Source organism: Motacilla alba, chromosome 1, assembly GCF_015832195.1.
Source record: "Motacilla alba alba isolate MOTALB_02 chromosome 1, Motacilla_alba_V1.0_pri, whole genome shotgun sequence".
Lineage (NCBI taxonomy): Eukaryota > Metazoa > Chordata > Aves > Passeriformes > Motacillidae > Motacilla > Motacilla alba.
Window position 1 is genome coordinate 72,688,017 of NC_052016.1, and position 22,281 is coordinate 72,710,297.

General features: G+C 33.7%; 1 protein-coding gene across 2 annotated transcripts in view; it reads right to left on the reverse strand.

The window, feature by feature from the left end:
* The window catches only part of KLHL1 (kelch like family member 1), a 183,339-nt gene that overhangs the window by 14,299 nt on the left and 146,759 nt on the right, over positions 1 to 22,281 (reverse strand). For both annotated transcript variants that reach the window (XM_038131621.1, XM_038131612.1), the window contains exons 7-8: positions 17,503 to 17,727; positions 4,987 to 5,149 (exon numbers count right to left, since the gene is read on the reverse strand). In XM_038131621.1, the coding sequence (XP_037987549.1) occupies positions 4,987 to 5,149; positions 17,503 to 17,727 (388 nt within the window). The remainder of the gene's footprint in view (positions 1 to 4,986; positions 5,150 to 17,502; positions 17,728 to 22,281) is intronic.

Consider the following 22,281-nt stretch of genomic DNA (forward strand, 5'->3'; position numbering starts at 1 on the left):
CAGAAAGAAAAGTAGACCTGTGCAGAGTCTCTCTCTTTATGGGCTGGATGTATAATAACAAGTTAAATCTTGCTTGAGAAAGAGAAAATATGATGCACTTTGAATTAAATGGTACATTCACTGAGCTGCATGAGACTCCCATGTAGGAAATATGAAATTGTGTGCAAAAGCACAAAAGATCAGCCCAGGGCACTGAATTAGTAATAAGCCTTAATGATTCTTCTAAGAGAAAATGCCACAGATAGTTTATTATATGATGCATGAAAGCCAAAGGAGCAGAACTCCTGGAGGAGGCTGTAATCAGCCATACAATCAAGTTTTGTAGGTGGTTATATGAATGTAATGCATTCCTAATTCTCTCATGCCAAACACTGAACTACTATTAAGGACTTTGAGGAATTATTAACGTTCATCTCTCCAAGGTCAATTCAAAGCAATTATATTCCTGGTGAGTGACGAACTATAGGATGATTTTGAGAACCTTTCTTGTGCTCACACTAATTTGGTTTGAATTTTGCTATTTTTCTTAAAAAATAAGATTCATCAGGCTAAACTTTTTTATAGTTACTTTGCAGTAGTGCATAATAATTGTAAGGGACATATTAAACTAAAGTAACTGCTATTTACAGCAGACATAATTTTGATCTAAATAACACAAGTTTCTTTCCAGTTTTTCTCATTAAATGACCTGAAAACAAAACATTCCACTGTGCATATGCCAACAACTCTATTGGGCAGCTTTCTGTGTTTCCCATTCAAAAGGAAACAGAGAATAGCTGGTAAAGCACTGCCAAAACAATAATCCAATTTATGAAAATCCATTACTAAATGAATCCAATTATTGCAAAAGTGGTGGAACTGAATGAATGTAACTGAATATAAATAGATAAATAACTATTTAAAAAATCCCAAAGCTATATAGTTATTAAAGTCTCTCTACCAAACTAGTAAAATTGAAAAAGTAAGAAATTAATTTGCATGGATGCAAAAGGAAAAAATAATAAATATGTATATACAAATGCATTTTTTAAAAATAGCAATTCATATATTCTAACAGTACTTAAGCAGAATTAACAGAATGTGGAATCTGATCTAAATTCTATCTGTTGCAGTTAAGTAAGAGACAAAATTTGACATTACTAATTGATAATAAATAATTACTTAAAGGACACCACCAGAAAAGCAGTGGGGTTTTTTTTATGTTGGACTGTCTCAACAATAATATGAAAAAAAAATCAGTGTTTCAGGCAAACAGGAAAAAGGACTTTTTTTCAACACAATTGATAAAGAGAGATGAGGCTTACCAAATAACCCAAATTTTAAACATGTTGGATTTGATTGAGATCTATGCTTAGGAGTTTGTTCCTGTAAAGGAAAATATCTCTGAGTCTCTATCTTATGCATCTTGCCTGATGTATTGGGATTGTATTTTCCTGCTTAAGATAATTACCAGTCACAGGCACAGCAGCCTATGGAGGACAACACACTGGAGTAGGAGGTTATCTCCCAAAGGACTGCAGCCCATGGAGAGCCCATGTTGGAGCAAGGGAAATGTGTGAGGAAGGAATGGCAGAGGGAAGGGTCTGAGAATTATGGTCTGACCCCAACATCCATTTCCCACCCCCTGCACCGGTCAGGGGTGGGGCTATAACATTATAGAAGACATAAACTGAGTTTGGGAAAGGGGGGAAGAAAGGTGGCATTTTAAAATTTGGGGTTCCTTCTCACTAGCTAGAATCTATTTTTATTACTAATGAATTGCATTAATTTTCCCCAAGTCAAGCCTGTGACAGCAAATGGTAAGTGGTCAGATGGATACTGATGGGGAATAACATTTTCTGGCAGCATTCCTCTTTGCTCTTTTACTTTCCTTAAGAGACAACAAATACCTACAGAACTTTTCCTTAAATAAAAGTAAAATATTATTTAAAAGAATACTTGCACAGATGTATTTCTAAAAGTTAGGATTAAACAATTCCTTACTCTTTATCATCTATCATAAGAGTGTTGTGTGGCATTTAATAAAAACATCATCAGCAGGGAGAAATATCAAGTTCACTATAGCACATATTTGAGGATGTGACAATCAATAAAGGGCAGGACTCCTTTTCCTTGACTCCACAAGACGTTAGCATGAGATTGAACTGCTTGCCAGTATGTGTCAAAGTCATGATTTTTGACACTTTAGGCACTGCTGTGATGTTCTGCCATTCAAAGTCAGCCTGCGGATCCTATCAACAGCTGAGAATTTTATGCTTTTTTAACACAGATTTACTGATATTCACTAAAGGGATCAAGACTTAAGGGCCAGACTTTCTGCCATGAAAGCTAGTTCATCAAAGAACTAGCTTAACAATGAAGAAGTTGCTTCAAAAAATATTGATAATTTCAAACATACCAGTAGAAACTAAGGAATATTTTTGTAATGCAGTCTTTGTGGACATTAACTAGAGCAATATAGAAAAAATTCATTTATGGTAGTGACACAAAAATGTTTAGAATAATATAAATCTGTATGATACAGAGAATATCTTTACGGAGTATGTATTCCTGATGAAAGTGCATAAACTAAATTTCATTTTATTTAGTGCTACACTGTTAGCATAAAATATGTTCTGAAATGAAATTAAATTAGTGGAAAGGTTTAGTGTTCTTAGGGAATAAGCAGTTCATGTATTAGAGTTTTTTAATAGAAGGATAATAAATAGCTATGGTATTAGCTATAAATTTGGAGGCATTTACATTTTAACTTAATGAAAGGATTAGTATTTATTGGATTGAAGGTGTCAACTAGATTTTTTGTTGTTCTTGAGTTTAAAATTAAGAAATTAAGAAAAGCTTGAAATAGTTAAGTGATAACTCTAAGAAGTTTCTGGAAAAGATAGACTTTTTCACACTTTTTGTTCCTTGGTGCTTCTAACTCATACTGCAGCAAAGTTCCATTGCTTCAGCACTATCTGCCAATGCTGACAACTGTAGAATGCTGGTCTTACATAGTATAACTTGCACACAAGTTACACACCACTTATGTGAGCCCCAAAGAAGATTCAAATAAGTCATCCCAACTTCTGACTCACTATCCGCATATAAAAAGCACAATCCTCTAGCAGTTTTACTTTCTCACATTTAGTATTTTAACACCCATATCTATTGCTGATCCGAGGAAGTTCATGCACTCTTTCTCTTTCAGTCTCTGCAACGAGATTGTTAACAGTAACAAGGCAGAAAGGACGATGCTGTTTCCACATCAGAAGGAATTACTGACGATATTTCATCCCAGGAAATTCTAGAGTCATTCTACAGTTGTAGGCAAGTCCTACAACACCTACCAAAATATGTTAAAAATTGATAAATACCTCAAGTAAAAAATAAATAATTTTTATATATAGTAAGGATAACACACTCCACTCTTGCGTTAGTGTTTGACTATGAGAAACACATGAAGATGAAGGAGATGGAATCTCCAAAGCCTCAGCATATGCTGTTAGTGGTGCCCAGAAGCTATTGTTGACTAGGGAAAACAAAATCACTGAAAAAGAAAATTCTCAGATTCCAGTATTCGATGTTACAAAAAACCACATAACATTATCCTTTATATGAACCAATAAACAGGCATTTAGAACCTGATGAGAGGTTTGTGGACACAATCTTATTGTCTTCATATTACTTTTATTTCATCTCTATTTTCCCACCTGAATTGCAGCTATTTTGTGCACCTGTTTCTTTGCCAACTGTATCAGTTTTGTCGCTTTTCTTTGGTACAATATACATTCTTGACACATTATATGGCCTTTGCAATTTCACTTGAACTTCCTTTGATATGGATGACCAGAATTCCACACAGTAACACAACATATATATTTCCAATATTAATAAAACTTTATGTATTCTTCAGTATAATTTCTTTTTATTCCCCCAGATTTCTTCTTCTGTTCTTTTTCTGTGCTAACAACATACAAAGTTTTTTCCACCTCTTCTTTTACTTCTTAACATTAATTTTCTTCAAACACAAGGCTTGTTGATTCACACATAAACTACTAAATATTCTATTTGTGTTGCTTATTAAGGTCATCCAAATTCATGCAGCCAACATGAATTTGGCCATTTAGCCATCATGTATTCATGTAGCCAACATGAACCATATGAGACTATTCCCTTTGGTGCCACTTTGAATGGTCTGGTAATTTAACTAGCTTGCTCTTGCTGTTATACTCTTTTAACCCAGGATAGATCTGTAAAGAATTCCAGGGATAACTGTGACATCCTAGTTATTGCATAGAGTCCTTTTCCTCTTCAAATCCTTGTACTACTCACCTTTTTTTCATCTTAAGTATTTATTTCATATGTAGCACCAGATAAATTTTTCTGTTGAAATTCTGGTAAAATAAATTTGTCATCTGTCTTTTATCTCAAAAAACACCTTTATCTTTTAGTAGTTGTTCTAGCTTTCCTTACAACTAAGAAGATATTTAAGAAAATTAATATTGTCTGTGTTCCTCATTGAAGGATAGTAACTATTGAATCTTACTACTCTGGGAAAGCTGGAGGTAACAACCAGGTGACCTTTGTGTGGGGAGGGGAAGTTACTCCATTAAGCCCTCCTGGGTGAAATAGGACTACAACTTTGAAATGTAATAAAGCAACATGATTATAGAGAAGAACCCTGGCAAATGGACTAAGTTTAAAATTTAAAAAAATGCATATATATATATATATATGCATAATCATATGCTGCTCTTCATTATTTTGGTTCAATTTTTCCAGGATTTTTTGTCTAGATGTTGCTTCTGCTAGTCAGCTGCATGGCTTGTGCACCATTGAAACCAGTTTCTTGTAGAGTAACAGGGCTATTAAAGCAGCTTTGACCATTTGATCTACTCCGGAACATTTCAATGCCACTGCAACTTAATAAGGGAAAGCAATGACAATTAAGCTTCATTGGTTTTCAAAAGAAGTGTTTCAATTTTTTAAGCACACCCTACTCACTTGCCATTTAATGCTGCTACTCCAACAGTGCTTCTGGCAATTGACATACTTGCCACAAATGTCCACTGCTGACTTTGAGGGTCCCACCTCTCAACTGTGTTCAAATAACTCCAACCATCATGTCCTCCCACTGCATAAATAGGCCCTTCAAGCACTGTAACTCCTAAAATGAAGGAGAAAGTGAGAGAAGATAAAAGTATGTTTCTTCTATCAGCAGTAAAAAAATAAAAAAAAAAGTTTTCCAAATCACAACCAAAAATGAACTTATATATTCAAAATGAAAATGGAAAGACCAATTTGAGATTTCATTAATTAAGACTCAACAAACATGAATAAAATTAATGCCTCTCCACATGGCTCAATGAAAAACAGGTCTTGTCAAACAAACTTAATTTCATTTCTTGAGAAGAGTGTTTGCTTCAGAGAATAACCTGTCAATGATGTGATCCTCTTAGATTTCTGAATTCCCTTTAGTTTCTCATAACATTCTGATCATGAATTAGCTCTTTAGAATAGCAGTAAAGCACATAATAAAGAAGGGACTGAATACCTGGTAGATCTCTGATTATTGTCAACCTAAGGGGGATTTCACTGAATGGAATTGCTTCTAGAGGGGTTGAAGTTTGTTTTTGCACCATTTTTGTCAATCATGTAAAAGAAAATGAACAATTCTTCAGCAGGAAGATTGATGGACTGGTACAGAATCAAAAAACACATTTGAAGGTTTGAGTGAGTAATTAGACTGAGAAATTCAAGCTGCTTCCTCAGTTTCATTCTATCAAAAAAATAAAAACAAATAGCCACACACCTTCACAGAAAAATAATGTTGGACATATGAGCATTCTTTTATCTACTGAAAAAAATAAAACAAAATGTAATGTGTGAAAACTGAAGTTGAACATATTTCAACGAGAAACAATTTTTTAACTGTGAATGGTTTGAATCACCCAGTCAAAGGAATTGATGAATTCTCTATCTCACAATCTCTTCAGTTAAGCTTAGAAGGCTCTGGAAGATAAGTTATAGCTAAGCACCATTTGTTACAAGACAGTGAGCTCAGTAATTCCATTCTATGAATCCATGATCCCAAATGAACATCGCTGTGAAAAATCTCAGGCTAAATCCAGTCCTGTTTCTAAGTCAATATCTTTTTATTTCCTTACTCCATTTCACACGATTTGAACGCATCAAAAAGTCAGAAAACAATAGATCATTAAAGTTGCAGAGAATGGCTTTGTTTTTTTCTTGCAGAAAAGTCCATCTTTAATTTTCAACAATATGAAATCTCCACTTTCTGTGTAGGAACATTCTATTTCAGAAAAGTAATTCATTAAAAGCTTATTTTACTTTAAAAATATATTTATCAATGTGTTTGAATATGTTTCATCTCCGGGTTCACAGAAAGCGTTCCTGCCCTTTGGGTGTTGATTTTCATTTGTTAATATTTTTTAACTTAAAAAAGAAAATAATTCAAAAAACCCTACTAACCCTTAGAAAAATTTTCCTCCAAATGAAGGTTGAACCTTTTCTTTTTATATAGAACTCATTCTCCAATTGTTTTCATTGCTTTGCCTAGAAATTATTTTTATTTAATCATATGGTCCAGTTATAATTTCTCCAGAATATTAAAGTGGATATTAAACTGAAGCAATGATCCACATAGCTCAATATTTCATCTCAAAACACAACCAGTAATGATATGTGGGAAGATGTGTCAGTGGTCACATAAAAATGATGGGATTATATGATAATATATATAGTTGGGGGTGGTTTTTTTGTTTACTCTAGTATCTCATGTTTTTAAATATTCTTAAATCCTGAACAAAGAGGTTTATATTGTAAAAAAATATTTACTATGATTTGTTATAAAAACATGGTTCTCCTTAGCTTTTTCATCTATATACTCTTCATTAAATGCAAAGTTAAATAGAAAATCAAGTTCTTTTTGGGATGAAAAATGAATCATATTCAAAGGAAGTTTAGAGAGGTAAACGTTTTTATACACATACATGTGCACATAATTGGTGTGTAGACAAACACGCAAACCCTCTCTCACCTTCACACATGAAGAGTGTTGTATTATTATGCAGTGAATTTCACAAGGAAGCTATGATGCACATAAAAACCACATCTCATCAGTTTTGAAATTTCCAGCTTTTAGTTCCTCAGACAACTTATTTGCACTTTCACTATGATATAAAGAGTTTTCCTCAATTACTCTTTTTATCTCATTCAGTATTTAATTCTTTTTCAAGTCCTTCTGAGTTGAGTTTTATTCTCATCTATTTCCTGCTGGAAATTAAGCCATTACAATTATTTAATTCACTTTTTGTAGGAAATCTGATTTGCCCTTAATCAAAATACCATTCTTCCTGCATTTTCATGGATTTAAATTTTTTTAATGACAATAAAAATGGATAAGCTCATTGCATTAATATAATGTTGTTTTCTCTCTGAATTTCTTGTTACAAAGAGAGAAAAGTAACATCAAGTAACTGCACTTTATACAGAAAATAGTCTTCAATGGCGTCTCTGCCCTTATCATCAGAACTTTTCTGAGTTTATACAACGCACATAGAACCCTGTGAAATGCACAGCTCCTTCTGATTTTTTCCCCATTTCAGAAACCAATAAACTGCTCTCAGCGGTTTCTGGTGCCCTTTTGTGGAAGCTGCTGCTGTTGCATCTGCTGGGTTGCATCTCCGTTACCTGTGTTTAGACCCACCTACCTATGAAGCCCCACACTTGATTCTTGTGTTTTCTAAGAAGCCAGGTTGGCAATGTTCTAAGCTACACAGATGTATTTTCTTTCCCCATTAGGCAGTGCTTGAATCATATGTTTCAAAATATTCTAATGAGTAGTAATGATAATGTAATCATCTTATATACTCACTTGTATAAGTAAGTATATAAATACACATTTCTTATTAGAGAGACTGTGTCTTATATGAAAAATTCAATACTCAAGCATTGAATTCAAGCATTTGAATTAATTCTAAGCTTAGATGCCAGAATGTCTATGTGATTTTTATATCACACATATGGACTAAAAGGTATTTCCAAAGGTATTGCTTATAGTCTCCTTATCATGCAGGATGGATTGCAATGCACATCTTCTTTGACTGAAATTACTGAACAGTCCATGATAACAGCTAATGGCACCACCACAATCAAAATCTTCAGGGACACATTCCCCAAGATCACAAAGCAAAATATTTTCCAGTAAAACTGATGAAGCAAGACTATTCTCTTTTCTGAATGTTCCAGGTCATTTGTTTTAATAGAAGAAAAAAATTAAATTCATTGTAAGTAGACTGTTTTAAATGTCAGAGTTCCAATACTATTAGCACACTGTAGAATTCCTCCTCCTTAAAGAGCAAAGGTACTGAACTCTATATACTTTTTTTTTTTTTTTTTTTTATGGGGCAGCCAATTTCTGCTTGGTCTCTTGAGGTAAGATTTTTTATCTTTTTGTAGTCAAGATACTGAACAGTGTGTTAGAAGATCAGAGTTCATGTCAACTTCATGAGACAGGTTTTCATGTTCATTGTGTATCCTAGAGTATACTGATGTCGAGGTACATAATTTTGTTTTCTGTCATCTCTGTCCACAAAATAATAAATATCCACCTATATTTACACTCAGAATGTAGATATTGAAAAATATCTACAGGAATGGGATTTTCCTGTTTCTAAATGGGAAAATAACTATTCCCAGCTGAAACTTGAACTCTTATTTTTCATTAAGCAAATTGCACAGAAGAAAAATGCTGTTGGCTCTTTCAGGAGACTTTGCTAAGAGAAGAGAAAGGACAGAAGGCCCTCATACCTTTTCTTCCTGTATGTCATCTTCAACAATTTGGCAAAATCACTTTAAGCCACAAGAAAAGAAAAAATCCTCTTGGATTTAATTTTTCACACGATAGTAGTGCTTTGTTGTTTTCTGACGAAAGTAATAATACATTCAGAAAGGGACTATTTTACTGTAAGAGAATTGCATTAAATAACAAAAGTTATTATTTATCTGAACAAAGAAACTGAAAATTGGCAGAATCAGATCTTACTTTTCTAATTTGTAGAAATTAATCATTCTGGCACTGAGGGAGTAGTTTGTTCTACCCATCTTTAGATGGATTACTTTCATTTACCTGACACTGTGAATAGTTTGGCTTTCCTAGTTCTCATACAATTGCAGAGCTGAACAAGCTATGAACATCCCTTTTAAGAAAGGAAGCAACTTTTTTTCTTAAGAGGAGATATGTTTTTAGCAATATCTTGAATAGTTAAGTGCTTTAAGTACAGTGCAGAGAAACTTTAATGTTTTCCAGAACAAAAAAAGTACCTGGAAAATAATTATTCTAAGCATTTTGACCTAGGAATTTATAAAAGCAAACAGTATTCTTTCTAAACTAAATGAGATCTAAAAAATTAATTGTCTAGTTTGCAATGGCAGGCATTTTCCTTTTGATTGCCTTCACACAGCTATGCAGCAAAAAAACCTATTATGCCTAATTAGGTGCTCAATCTGTACAGTTCCAATTATTTATACTTGAAGACTGGAATGGGATTTTAAATTGCTTTTCTGTAATGTTACAAAATAAAGGTGCACTGCCTATAATATTTTTAATTCTGCAGTTCCTTATCTGCCTGATAGATCTAATTTTACAGAGTAAAATTTTAAAAAGTGTTTTTTTAATAAAATAGTTGTAAATATAGTTTCATACTGACATTTGGATATAAAACATCAAAGAAAAAATTATCTGTGGTGCTAGCTTTACTGTAGTCTCTGCATTTTGATATTTGCAGAGACATGAAATTTTACTTGCAAGGGTATACTTGTATCCAACAACTTTAAATAAGGACATTACCTATCAAGAAGAGAAGAGACATACACTGTATCATGATATTGAAGGTGAGATGACAAATCAGTAGTTTGCTATTCAAGTATGAAACTTGATGAAATAACATCCAGACTTTATTCTACCCTTTTAAGCTCTGCATTTAATTAGTGTCCAGGTAGAAGCACATTTTTAACAATCTTCTTTCCCACCCATACCCACAGAAGCATATTTATACAATTTTGTGTTAATTGTAATTAATATTGTTGCTTTTCCTTACTGTATTATTTCCCTCTTTAAGTCTTAAACCACTTTTCTTCTATACTAGTGGTCTCAAAGAAAGTAAAGTCCAAATTGATTTAAATTGTGCATCATGAATTAAATAATTAATTAAATCTCATATTTAGTTCTCAATGCCATAATATTAACTGAGTGGGAAATAAATATACTGTTCTTTGGATGTTGCATATAGCACTGCCATAGGTCAATCTTGGAATTTAGTGTGACATTGATTGGAGAATTGGACCTGACCTACCTTCCTTAGAGACTATTCAGCGACTCAATGTTGAAAATATCTATTCCTATGCAAATTCACAAGTATCAAGGCTGATTTAAAGAATTATAGCAATATCACTGCCCTCTTGGGCCAGAAGATATTACACTAACTTGCTAATATAATACAAATTTATAGAAGCAAAGATCTGCCTGTCGACCTTCTGTTTACATTCAGTTTTGTAGATAAGACACCAGGTTCTCAATTCTGCCACACTATTGTCTTGAGAACATGACTCAGAAATTATTATAAGTGTCGCTGTTATGATTTGTAACTCTTCAGTGAATTGGGTCACTTAGTAAAGGTGCAAAGTACAAAGAAAAGGTACTTAATAACTCAGAAAAAAATCCCTTTAGTATTCCCCATGATTAGGAGAAAAATCCAAAACAGAAATCTAATATACATGCAAATCAATATTCTAGAGAAAATATTTTAATACTTTAAAACATTCAGCCCCTACTGCAACCCAGAGTGAAAGAAGTCATTTTTCCTGAGATTTCACATGGAAAAAATAATGATAATTTAACTACATAGAGGCATGTAGTACTGGTCAATGTTGCCTAAAAGAAAGATTCTCAAACTAATCTCTTAACAGCTGCTTCTGGGGTAAAAAATACATCTATATCAGAAGATTTCTGTGCTCTGGTAAGCCAGTCTGCTGTGGAACTCTTCCACTCAATGCATAAATGGCGATACGTTTTGGTGTTTTAGTTTGTTGTGTTTTTTGGGTTGTGGGGTTTTCTGTGCATAAAAAATCACCACATAAAGATGGAGAAAACACATCTTAACTATAGCGTTGCTTTTATGAGGTGCTGGTGTACCCAGAAATATTTACCATTGCAGAAAAACAAGATATTTACAATAGGATCTTGTGTTGAACTTTTATGGGACATTAATCTCTCTCAGCTGACCACAGCTGATCAAAATTATATGATATGGCATCAAAATGATATCAAGATGATACTGTATGTCATCATGCTCTGGAAATCTGGACTATCACTGCCCAGCTCAGTAGAATTTGGTCAGTATCATATATGTGATAGCATGAAGTGCTATGATATTTTCAGTTGTCTGCATGGTCTAAGAAACTACTATCTGGAAAAGTTTCCTTTATCCAGCTGTTTGGCACTGTAACAAACATTATGCAAAAATATTATTATATCATTCAATAATTCTTTTATTTATAAATAGTTGCTCCACAATATTGGGAAAATAATTATTCATAAATAATTACAGTTTTATCAAATTAATAAAGTATGACCCAATCTGTTGGTTTCAATGCTAATTCAATTCTCTTCATTTTATTGACTTTTTTTCTTCCTGCCTTTCGTCTCTGGCCTCCAGGTTCATATATGCCCTGACATCCAGAATGGAATCTCAGATTCTCATGAGTCTGCATCTGCACCTCTGTACTTTTTAATCTCCACAGAGTGGTTTCTTTCACAGGCAGACAACATACAAAAAATCTGTATTCATTATATTGTAAAATAAAAAAAAATCCAAATCTAGAAAAAATCCCTACATATTTTTGTTGTATCTTAATGGAAGATGTAAATTTGCTGGTTTTGGCTCTTTAGTAGCCCAGGAATGGTGACACATAAAAAGAAGAAGCTATCATACAAGACAGCAGAGAAATAAGAACAAGGATCCTTTTTATGTTCAACATTTTTATAGTTTATTTTACAGCTACCATGGATGGGTGTGTTAAGTCTATATCAAGCTTTTATTTATATTCCCAGTCTATTTTAATGGTTTCTACTCTTCGAGAATGCTTTCTGACAGAGTGTAACTCCACAGACAAACAGGCAGATTTGATAGTTTTGTTGGGGCTTAAGCATTTTCTAAAATAAAACTATTGCTTAACTGCCATAGCAAAAGTTTTTAAAATGGTAGATGAAAGTTCAGCTCTTACTGACTTCAAAAATATCTTTCAAACTAGGTCTAAAAAGAGGTATCATTCACCATTAGATTTTCAGTGTTGAGTAAGCAATAATCTATGTTATATTATGGTTCATGAAAGAGGTAAACCTCAGACAGCCTGTACAGTTAATAGTTTTGGTACTTTGCTGTGTATCTGATCTACTCTGCTCATGAATCCTACAGCCCACATTTTCCTGGTGGAACTGTTTTAAAAAATCTGTTAGTAGCACTCATTTTCCAAAGGCTTTGTTTCCTAACAAAATACTTGGCATAAAATAAATTAGAGATGATTACTTTCCATATTCATTTCATAAAATGCATCTTTAATATATATAATTTTATTGCAATGCCCTGTTCATTATAAATTTATAGTATCAAATATGTTTTACCTATGTGTTTCTCCTTCACTTGTTTCAGTGCAATCCAATACTCATTTTGCTATTATGGATCTATTAGGGTTCTAATATCTGATACTTTTTCTGATATTGCACTGCAGGTTTATTTTGAAAAACTATTGAAATTTTAGACATTTATTGTCAGATATTATTTACTTCACCAAGGGAGAGCAATGGGATTAAAAATATCTGCTTCATGTCAATATTTATATAGAGAAATGCTATACAGATTTTTTTTTCAAATTACTGCTTTATGAAGAAATAATTTCACTAGAAATTACTAAACTGTAAGCAGTTCCATTGATGCTACATTGTTACTGCTAGCCCTTTAAGACATTATGTACTTCATTACTATCCTAGCTTTATTTAAATAGAAGTGTTCATAAAAATTTACTGTATTTTTGTTCAGTTTTGTATCTTCAGTAGTTTCTCAAGAATCAATATTTTTGATATCTCTCAAATCATACACACATACAGGCATAAATAACCAATAAAACACCATTGGCTTTCTTTTTAAAAGTGCCAGTGCAACTGGAATCTAAGTTATTTTTGCATAACCAGATTCTCAGTTTCCAGTCTACTGAATAGTATTTGTTTTACCTTGAGAAGCAGGAACTGTTCCCAAGCCACAAATACTTTAATTCTAAACATGCTACACTTCTTATTCCCATGGAAATCAGATTATGCCACCACAGCTGCTCTACTCCATTGTACATATACCTACTTAGACTGCTGAATCCTACAAAAATTCTTAGATCTCTAAAACTGTGCAGTTGTATTTATGCTCTAAGCTTTCACACAATGCAAAATTATTTGATAAACAATAATTACTTTTGAAAATACAAACATTACTTCTAAAGAATTTCACTAATTTCGAATAATGAAGTAGTCAACACTTGAATACTTTTAAAATTGACAAAATAGTTCCTAAATTATCATTTAGTGATTTAAAATTATACAGGCTGATAATAAGTAATTTATATGTCTAAATTTTTATATTTTTATATTTGTTTTATGACTTATATTTATACATGTATTTTACTTCTGAGATTTACTATGTAGTAAGAATACTGATAATTCAGTTTCTCTGGAATCTTTCCCTCTACTAGAATTTCTCATTCACTACTTGAAAGATACAGAGGTATCTCTGCATTTTTCCTAAGTAATTTTTTTTTTCCTCCCTTTGACTCATGAGTTGGACTCTAGAGCAGAAAGCATGAAAGTTGAGAATCAAGCAGGGTCTAAGAAGCACAGTGGGTATAGTTCCCTTTAAGTGAAATATAGAAATTGGCCTTTGTGCAAACCCATAGCACAATTTGATATTTTGTCAGCAACACCTGAGATATTCTGGGATACTTTATCTTGTTACTCCCTAACTACATGTATTCTCTTTCCACTTCTGAGTTTTGAACTTAGTCTTTTAGATATTCATTCCTGCACACGCCAGTTTCATGACAACCACGTTGTAAGCAAGTATTCACTATAATTTCAGGCATAAACCTCAGGTCCTTTAAAAGGCATTTATATTACATATTTAGTTCCTTCAGAACAATAGGTTGAAGCCTAACCCACTGAATAAACTGAGAATTGGAAATTCTTTAGGTCTTCTGTGACCATTCACTCTGGGTAGAGTGAATTCTATTCACCCTAGGCCTATATCCTATGTAAATAAATCTAAGGCCTTCCCATTAGCTATTAATATTTTATAGTATTTTCACTCAGATGATTACAGCTGGCAAGATTCTCTCTTCCAAGAGGGGAGGAGGAAAAATATGTAACTTTCCTCCACTCTAAGCTGCATGGGATTTTGCAAAGCAATATCATGTCCTGTCAGCCTCCTTCCCATGCTGATCATCTTGCAAATAGGTGTTTGACTATGGATAGTGAGATCAGTATATTTTCAAAGCCAAAACCTAAAATAGAAGCTTAGACACAGTTTAGGTAGTTCATCGAAAGGACAATTTAGAACACCTACCTGAAAAACTGCTGTTCTCCCCTAATCATACTGGAAACCTAATTTTCTCACTGTGGCACTTAAATTGTTTCTTTTGCAAAGACAAGCCAAATACCAATTTTTTCTAGCTTTTTGGGGTCTTTTTGGGTTTTTTTTTAATCATAGTTTCACTGGATTTGATATCTAAAATTCTAATTGGTCATTGGTTCCATATTTCCCTTCTTTCTCCTCTTCTACATAGACTATTAAGTTCAGAACAGAAATTGAGAAAAGTGGAATCAGCGTTGCTTCATTAAACTGCTGAATTGATAAACCATAATCTGTTTTACATCTTTCACATCTTTGTCCTTTCAGTCTCTTTCTTCCTTTCCTATATAGATTTTGATTTGATCTTCCTGTTTGTCAGGTTTCACCTTTCCCATATTTCATTTTTGCCTTTCACCACCTTTATGGTTTCTTATTGCTCTTTTATACTCCATTCTGTTTTATGGACTACTCAACAGGGATATTAGAATCACTATTACTTTAAATAATAGTTTTGGATCCCACAGTCTGCCCTTTCTTTTTTGTACTTTAGCACCACTTATTTCAAACACTGCCATTAAAAGAGCTTTCATTCATCTTCAATTGGCAGATTTGAAACTGCCTAACATATGACTTCATACACGATGGGTTTTCACTACAAGGCCTGTCAACTTTTATTTCCCCATTTCTACATGTATCAACTTCTGTACACATGCTTCTATTGAAGATTATATGAATACAGGATAAAGTGAATTGCATTACTTGGTTGTGGCCTTAGTTACAATGGGGTACATCTGACAATTTTTTTGCTGTGTCAACAAAAAGCCATCCATGTAAAGGATGGGTGCTTATTTCTGTCCTGTGTACAAAACCGAATTCAAACTGCTCTAGCATTATTACTACCTGGATATAACATAACATAGTTGAGAAAATAAATAATAAAAAAACAATTATATATTACTTCAGATTGACTTTCATTACAAAAGGCATTTACTGAAATAACTTTATGGGTTATTAGAAAAAAATAAAATAAAAAAGCAATTAAATTCTATTAACTAAGCTTCTCAGGTAAAAATGTGATTAGTACATAATTCCAGATAAAGAACACCTTTCTAATGCCTCCCAAACAATTGCATTTAATCATCCCAATTTAGATTTCTTTTCTAACTTTGCATGTTGTTTACAAAAAAACTTGAGTTACTTCAATTAAAAAATTCAAAAATTATTTTATAGTAAGGAAAAAAAAACCCCTCAAATGGTCAAATACCTAGTGTGTTTCTTTTTTCCTAGTATAGAAAGCCTACCAGTTTTTCTCCGGTGATAATCTCAACATTTCTCAACTTAAACTACAATGTTATTTTTAAAATCTCTTGACCAAAATCATCTGTAAAACTATAGTCCAGAATTATTTTTTTAACTGATCACCAAGGGTTTTCAATCATAGATTCACCTCTTTTGTCAATGAGACAAATATTTTCTCTATTCAGCATACCCTAATGTTGTATTATTACTTTCCTGTAGTTATAGCTGGAGTCATTGCATTTTTACCACTCTGGGGACCAGCACTGATTCTGTGAAATTCTCGAACACTGGCAGACAAGGCATGACATTTTTTTGCATGTAATTTGTGTATTTTCTCATGTACTTTCTAATTTACAATTAAATTTAAACTTAGGAAACAATTTTAAATCGGTGAGATATTCAGCGCCATTATGCCATCTGACATAGATTCCCATTGCTATTTCCAATTGTAAGACTTGTTTAACAGCAACAGTGCATATGCATATTGCAAGTGTCCAATGACAGGAGTGAAGGGCAGGAAATCCTGGTCATTTTGTGAGGTATTGATGCAATAGTACAACAAAGGACTTGCTGATTGCAGCTCAGGGGATTGGACAGGACAGCATTGTGTGTTGCATGAGTCAACACAGGCAGGCAGGTGGAATAACCACCAAACCACTGCTGAAATGCAAAGAGCAAATTTGTTTCCTATTTATTATCTTCTTAATCAGAGAATGGCAAAGCAACACCCAGGCAGAGACACACAGGAAGGAACACAATCCCAGCAGGTGGCTGCTGCTTGCACCCATTTATCAACCACCCACGCATGCATAGTTTACCAATGTGCTGGGATCTCCTCTGGGCTTTTCCTGACCTCTCTCCCAAAACAGGGAGCTCAAACATGTCCCTCAGCCTCTCCAAACACCACCTATGTTATCTCTACACAGAAATTTTACTTCTCAAAACAGAGATAAACAGCAGTAGGGGTAATGTAAATAATGTAAATATTATATATATATATATATATGTGTGTGTGTGTATAGATATATATATATGTGTATATATATATGGGGTTCCCACACTGTTATTCTCCGGGCCTTGGCGTTCCAGGCTGCAGGGTCACTTGAGCAAATCTGCCATTTTCCTTGCCATTCTCCTGCTTTTAACACTTTCATCCCCACAAGTGTCTGCGAGAGTCTGAGATGTTAATGGCTAATGGGTCAAACATTTGCCCATTTGTGCTAGGGTGCTTTGCTAGACCAGGGTTTGCATCCCACAAGGTGCACCCTCCCAGTGGGGAGGAGGTGAATTTTTGGGTGGGTGTTGGTGAGGCCTCTGGTCCAAGTAAATCAGAGGGGGTGACCACCCACTTTGTGGAGGCAGGATAGTTCTTTTTATCATGTTGCAAAGCCCAGTTATTGTTACCAGTCAGAATGCTACCAGAGCTTAAAAGTACTGAGTTTTCCATTAAAAGTTACTGAACAAAAAAAAAAAAAAAAAAAAAAAAAAAAAAAAAAAAAAAAGTGCCATGTTTAAAAATATTTTTTCTTACCTAAGCCATGTCTATGCGTTGACATAGGTGGTAACACAGTCCAAGCCTTGGTCTTTGGATTGTAACATTCAACAGTGTTTAAAGTCTTTAAACCATCCCGGCCTCCAATGACAAACAGCTTGTCATCGATGACAGCAACACCAAACTGAAGCCTCCTGCCATTCATTACTCCAGCCTGAATCCATATGTTTGTTCTGAGATCATACTTTTCAATAGTTGTAGCTCCTGATGAGACATAAAAGCAGAACTACAAATATCAAAATTATAGATTCATTTAAATTAATGCTTAAGAAAATAGCCTAATAATTCATCTGAAATGTAACCAGCACTTTGTTTTAACGTACACATAACAGTGCTTCACTTTCAAAATTTAAATGTCCTACAGAAAAAAATTTCAATATAATTATGAAGCTCTACTCTTTGGAACTAACCCTTTGGATTACAATAAAATATTATAATTCCATGGAAAATAATTCTGTTAGGATTAATTCATTATGTGGAACCAACAAGCAATAAACCAAGTTCAAACAAACATCATGAAAGCAATAGTTTTGTTAACTGGACTAAAAAATACATAATTTATATTCAATTTGTATATAAGTGTAGCAGAGGAGCAATAATGTATACTACAACTGTATGTATTAAATTCCCTTCCAATTTTATTAAGCCACAAGATATATGAACCAAATTTTGCATTCAATTTAGAGAGATATCTTTTTGATCTTAGTTTAAAATAAACAGCTGTAAATTCATTAATCCTTAGGTTTGAAAGAACAAAATATACAGTTTATTTGATACAGTTTCTTGGAGGCGGTGCAGGGCACATTATATTGATGCATATTCATAAAGTTGTAATGTTTTATATGCTGGATCTATTTGTGTTAAAAGCTAGACCTGTAGCACATGAATTCTGTAAAGCTTCAATGGTAAAAAGTACAGTTTAAAAGTTTTCTCATTCTGATTTCAGAAAATTGTACTTGAATAACAGTCTCAATTATGCTCAGCAACGTATTTTCTAATATTGGCCAAGTCTGAGTTGCCACAATATTTTATTATATTACATAACGACAACCTAATCCAGGAGTTCCTGGGCTGCCTAAACTCTGTTTATCCAGTAAAGTGCCTTGCAAATTTCTAATGATGATGAGGATGAGGATGATAGAATAATATAATACTGACAATAAAAATGGGAATGAGAATAATGACAAAAGCCACCCACACAAAGTGAAATAGGTGCCATTCCTATAAAATCATTATTATCAGGAACATGAATATAATACATTCTAGACTGCAATTCAGACAAGAAAAGAAGACCTCTTTAAAAAAAGTAATTATTTTGATTGCAATGACTCTGCAATAATAACACTCAAAACAGAAAAATCTTTAAACAAAAAGTTGGTGGAACAACTGAAAGATACCATCAGCAAAGACTTTAGGATATCTTTATTTGCAGATTTTTGAGAATTTATTTTTTATAATATTTAGACTATTCTTCATTCCCATGCATATGGTCAAATATTCACACAGCTTAGACACTAAAAGAGAAAAAACTTCTACCTTTCCTAGGAAGAAAACTGAGTATTTCTGACAAAGGAATAGGTTTCTTTTCTTTAGCTCAATTGCTTTGATCATGAAAGTAAAAAAGATTTTCTGCACCTAGGAGAGGAGGCAAAATCTTGATACCAATAGGATTTTACTAGATAAATTAGTTTAGCTATTTAAGAGTCAAGTCTTCTGGTGTATAAAATCAATACCATATTGAAATACTGACTTTTCATCTATCATATATTTTATGGCTTGAATATATTTGCTTATAATGAATGAATAACTCTTAGAATGAAAGTATTATAACAATGTCAAATGTTGACATCACAAATTTGTTCTGCAACAGAATAGAAGCAAAAGCTGTAAAGTATCCAGGGGTGAATCAAACACAGCACAAGCAACAAGGCCAGTGCTTTATCTTGACAATACCTTTGAGCTACTTTTGCTAAAATCTCCTGTCACTAAGTGGACTACAAAACATCTGTTTTCCCATTTTTTAGGAATCTTAATGCAAAAGGACAGCAATGACATTCTTAGATTCTCTCACAGCCTTTTCTGCTAACTCTTTATTGACAAAAATTTGACTTATGGCAAGGCTACTGAAGCTAAGAATTTCATAAACATTAAGGTTTTGGGGAAATTTTTTGGAAATCTGTTTTAGAATTTAAGTAACTGACTTTGCATAGTAGTTCTGTCTTTGCCAGAAGTCTACGTGGATCATAGAATTGTCAAATTGCAGAATCATGTAGGTTGGAAAAGACCTTTAAAATCATTCACCATCTAACCCATCACTGTCAAATCCTCTACTAAACCCCAAGCACCACATCTACATTTCTTTTAAATACCTCCGGGAATTGGGAATCCATCACTTCCCTGGGAAATTCCAATAACACTTGATAACACTTTCAGTGAAGCAATTTTTTCTCATATCCAATCTAAACCTCCTCTGGTGCAATTTGAGGCCATTTCCTCTTGTCCTATCACTTGTTACTTGGGATGAGAGACTGACACCCACCTTGCTACAACCTCCTATCAGGATGTTGTAGAGAGTGATAAGCCTTCTTTTTTTTCAGGCTAAAGCACCTCAGCTCCCTCAGCCACTCCTCACAAGACTTCTACCCTTCAGCAGTTCCACCATTCTTCTCTGGACACACTCTGGGACCTCAATATCCTTCTTGCAGTGACGGGCCCGGAACTGGATTTGAGATGCAGCCTCACCACTGCTGAGCACAGTGAGTTTATGATCAATAGTTACATTGCAGGATAACGAGTCACTCTTTGCTGCCAGATCTGGAAAGAATATAGAGTACCCCATATGGAACTACCAGAGAGAGGGACAGAACCCTATCTCCACTCACTTTCATCACTTGTAAGGTGAGATCAGTATTTAGGTTTTTAAAGAAGCATGCTGTGGCGCAGTGGAGGAACAGTCGCTCACCCAGATGCTGGCTCCAGTGACTAGCAAAATTGGTAGCATCACATGACAGCTGAGATAAGAAAGTCCTCTCCTGTCACCCTGATTTTTTTAAGATTTTTCTAAGCCTTCTGATATCTACATTCTTGCAACAAACTTTCTCACACACTTTCTGTAAATAACTCATTGTTTTGCATTCCTTTATGGAAGAGGAGAAATTTAATAAACTGTTAGTTTATCCAGTGTAATTGGAGAAGTGGCACTGTCACCCTCCAATCCACTGTCACTTTTAGAAAACTATAAATGTTAGAGTCAGAAAATAAATGTTCCCTTTTTTCTTCACATTGAAAACAGCAGTGTGTGTTTGTGTTCTTTCGTGTCCTATAGTGACACTCTCCTCTCTACCACAACTAGTGGATGGCAGTCAACAGAGCCAACTCCTAATAGAAGCAACTTCCAAACTGTGCAAACTCAAAGAAATTAGCTATGTTGGTTAGTACTGCCAGCCCCAGTCCGTACAGACTGTGAAAGAATGTGTTAGCAATGTCAGAAATCTGTAGACAAGGACTTTTGTCTAATCCCCATGAACAAACCAGAGTAATTCTGATTACGTTTCAGAAAATCAGAAAATCCAATTTCCCAAGAACATGAGGATGGTAGGAAGCAATTGGAAAGTGACTGGTATATATATTGGAGAAATTGAAGATTCAGGCTTAATGTCAAGATATGAATAAAATAAATAAAGGAAAAATTCATTATTCATTTTGAGCTAAAGCATACCTGCTGATTATGCAGAGATAAATACATTTTCCAGCAAACAAAACAGATGGAATACCACAGAATAAATAACACACACAGAGATACAAATAAAAATACAAACTATATTAAAAAGTAAATTATATTTTACAATTTTTTCTATTATTGTTTCTTTAACCGATGTATCACTAGTGGTTTTTGAATGGTCTAATGGTAAAGAAGAAATAAATTACTTACTAGACTGTCTTTAAGACAGTGGGCATGAAACTGTAAAGGAAAACAAACTGAAAGGAAAACAAATACACAGAATATTTAAGATTTTACAATAAAAGTACTACACACCCAGACAATTCCTCTGTACACACACACATGCACAAACTCCCATTTTTCAGATGGACAGAGCTCTAGAACTGACTAATTTCAGGATGTAGCACTGAAGAGAGAATATATGAAAAAGACATAGTGAGGTGAAACAGAATTAATTTAATAGCTATTGCATGATAAAGATAAGTGTGTAGTAAATTAAAAAAAAAAAACAAACCACTATTCCATGACTGTGGCAGCACAAATAATTTCTGGTAAGAACATAACAAAGTTTCTTGATGTTCTGTGTACATTTCAATTTTTTTTTTTTTCTAACTTAAATTCTACTTAGGATCCAGCTGGGCATTGGATGAAATTAGTTCTGTGTATTGTGCATATGGGCATTATAAACCCTGATTAATCAAGTTCTATGAAGTAATGAGAGTCCTACAGAGAAAGAAAACTTCAGAAATGAAATGCCGTAGATGATTAGGTTAATTTTGCATTAATGTCCAACTGCTGCTGACAACTCCTCTGTGTATACAGCAGGGATGAAGACGATCCTACCACTCCATGTTTCTGATGAAACGTTAAGGTACTAGCTCTCACAATTTCACCTTTATCTACAGAGAAGTATACCAATACAAATATCTCTTTCTTTGGCTTTGTTGCCATTTTTAAGCATATGAATTTGTAAATTGTTTTGGTGAAACCCCTTCAAATGATCCTCTAATTACCTTCTCTTAAACTTTGTCTATTTC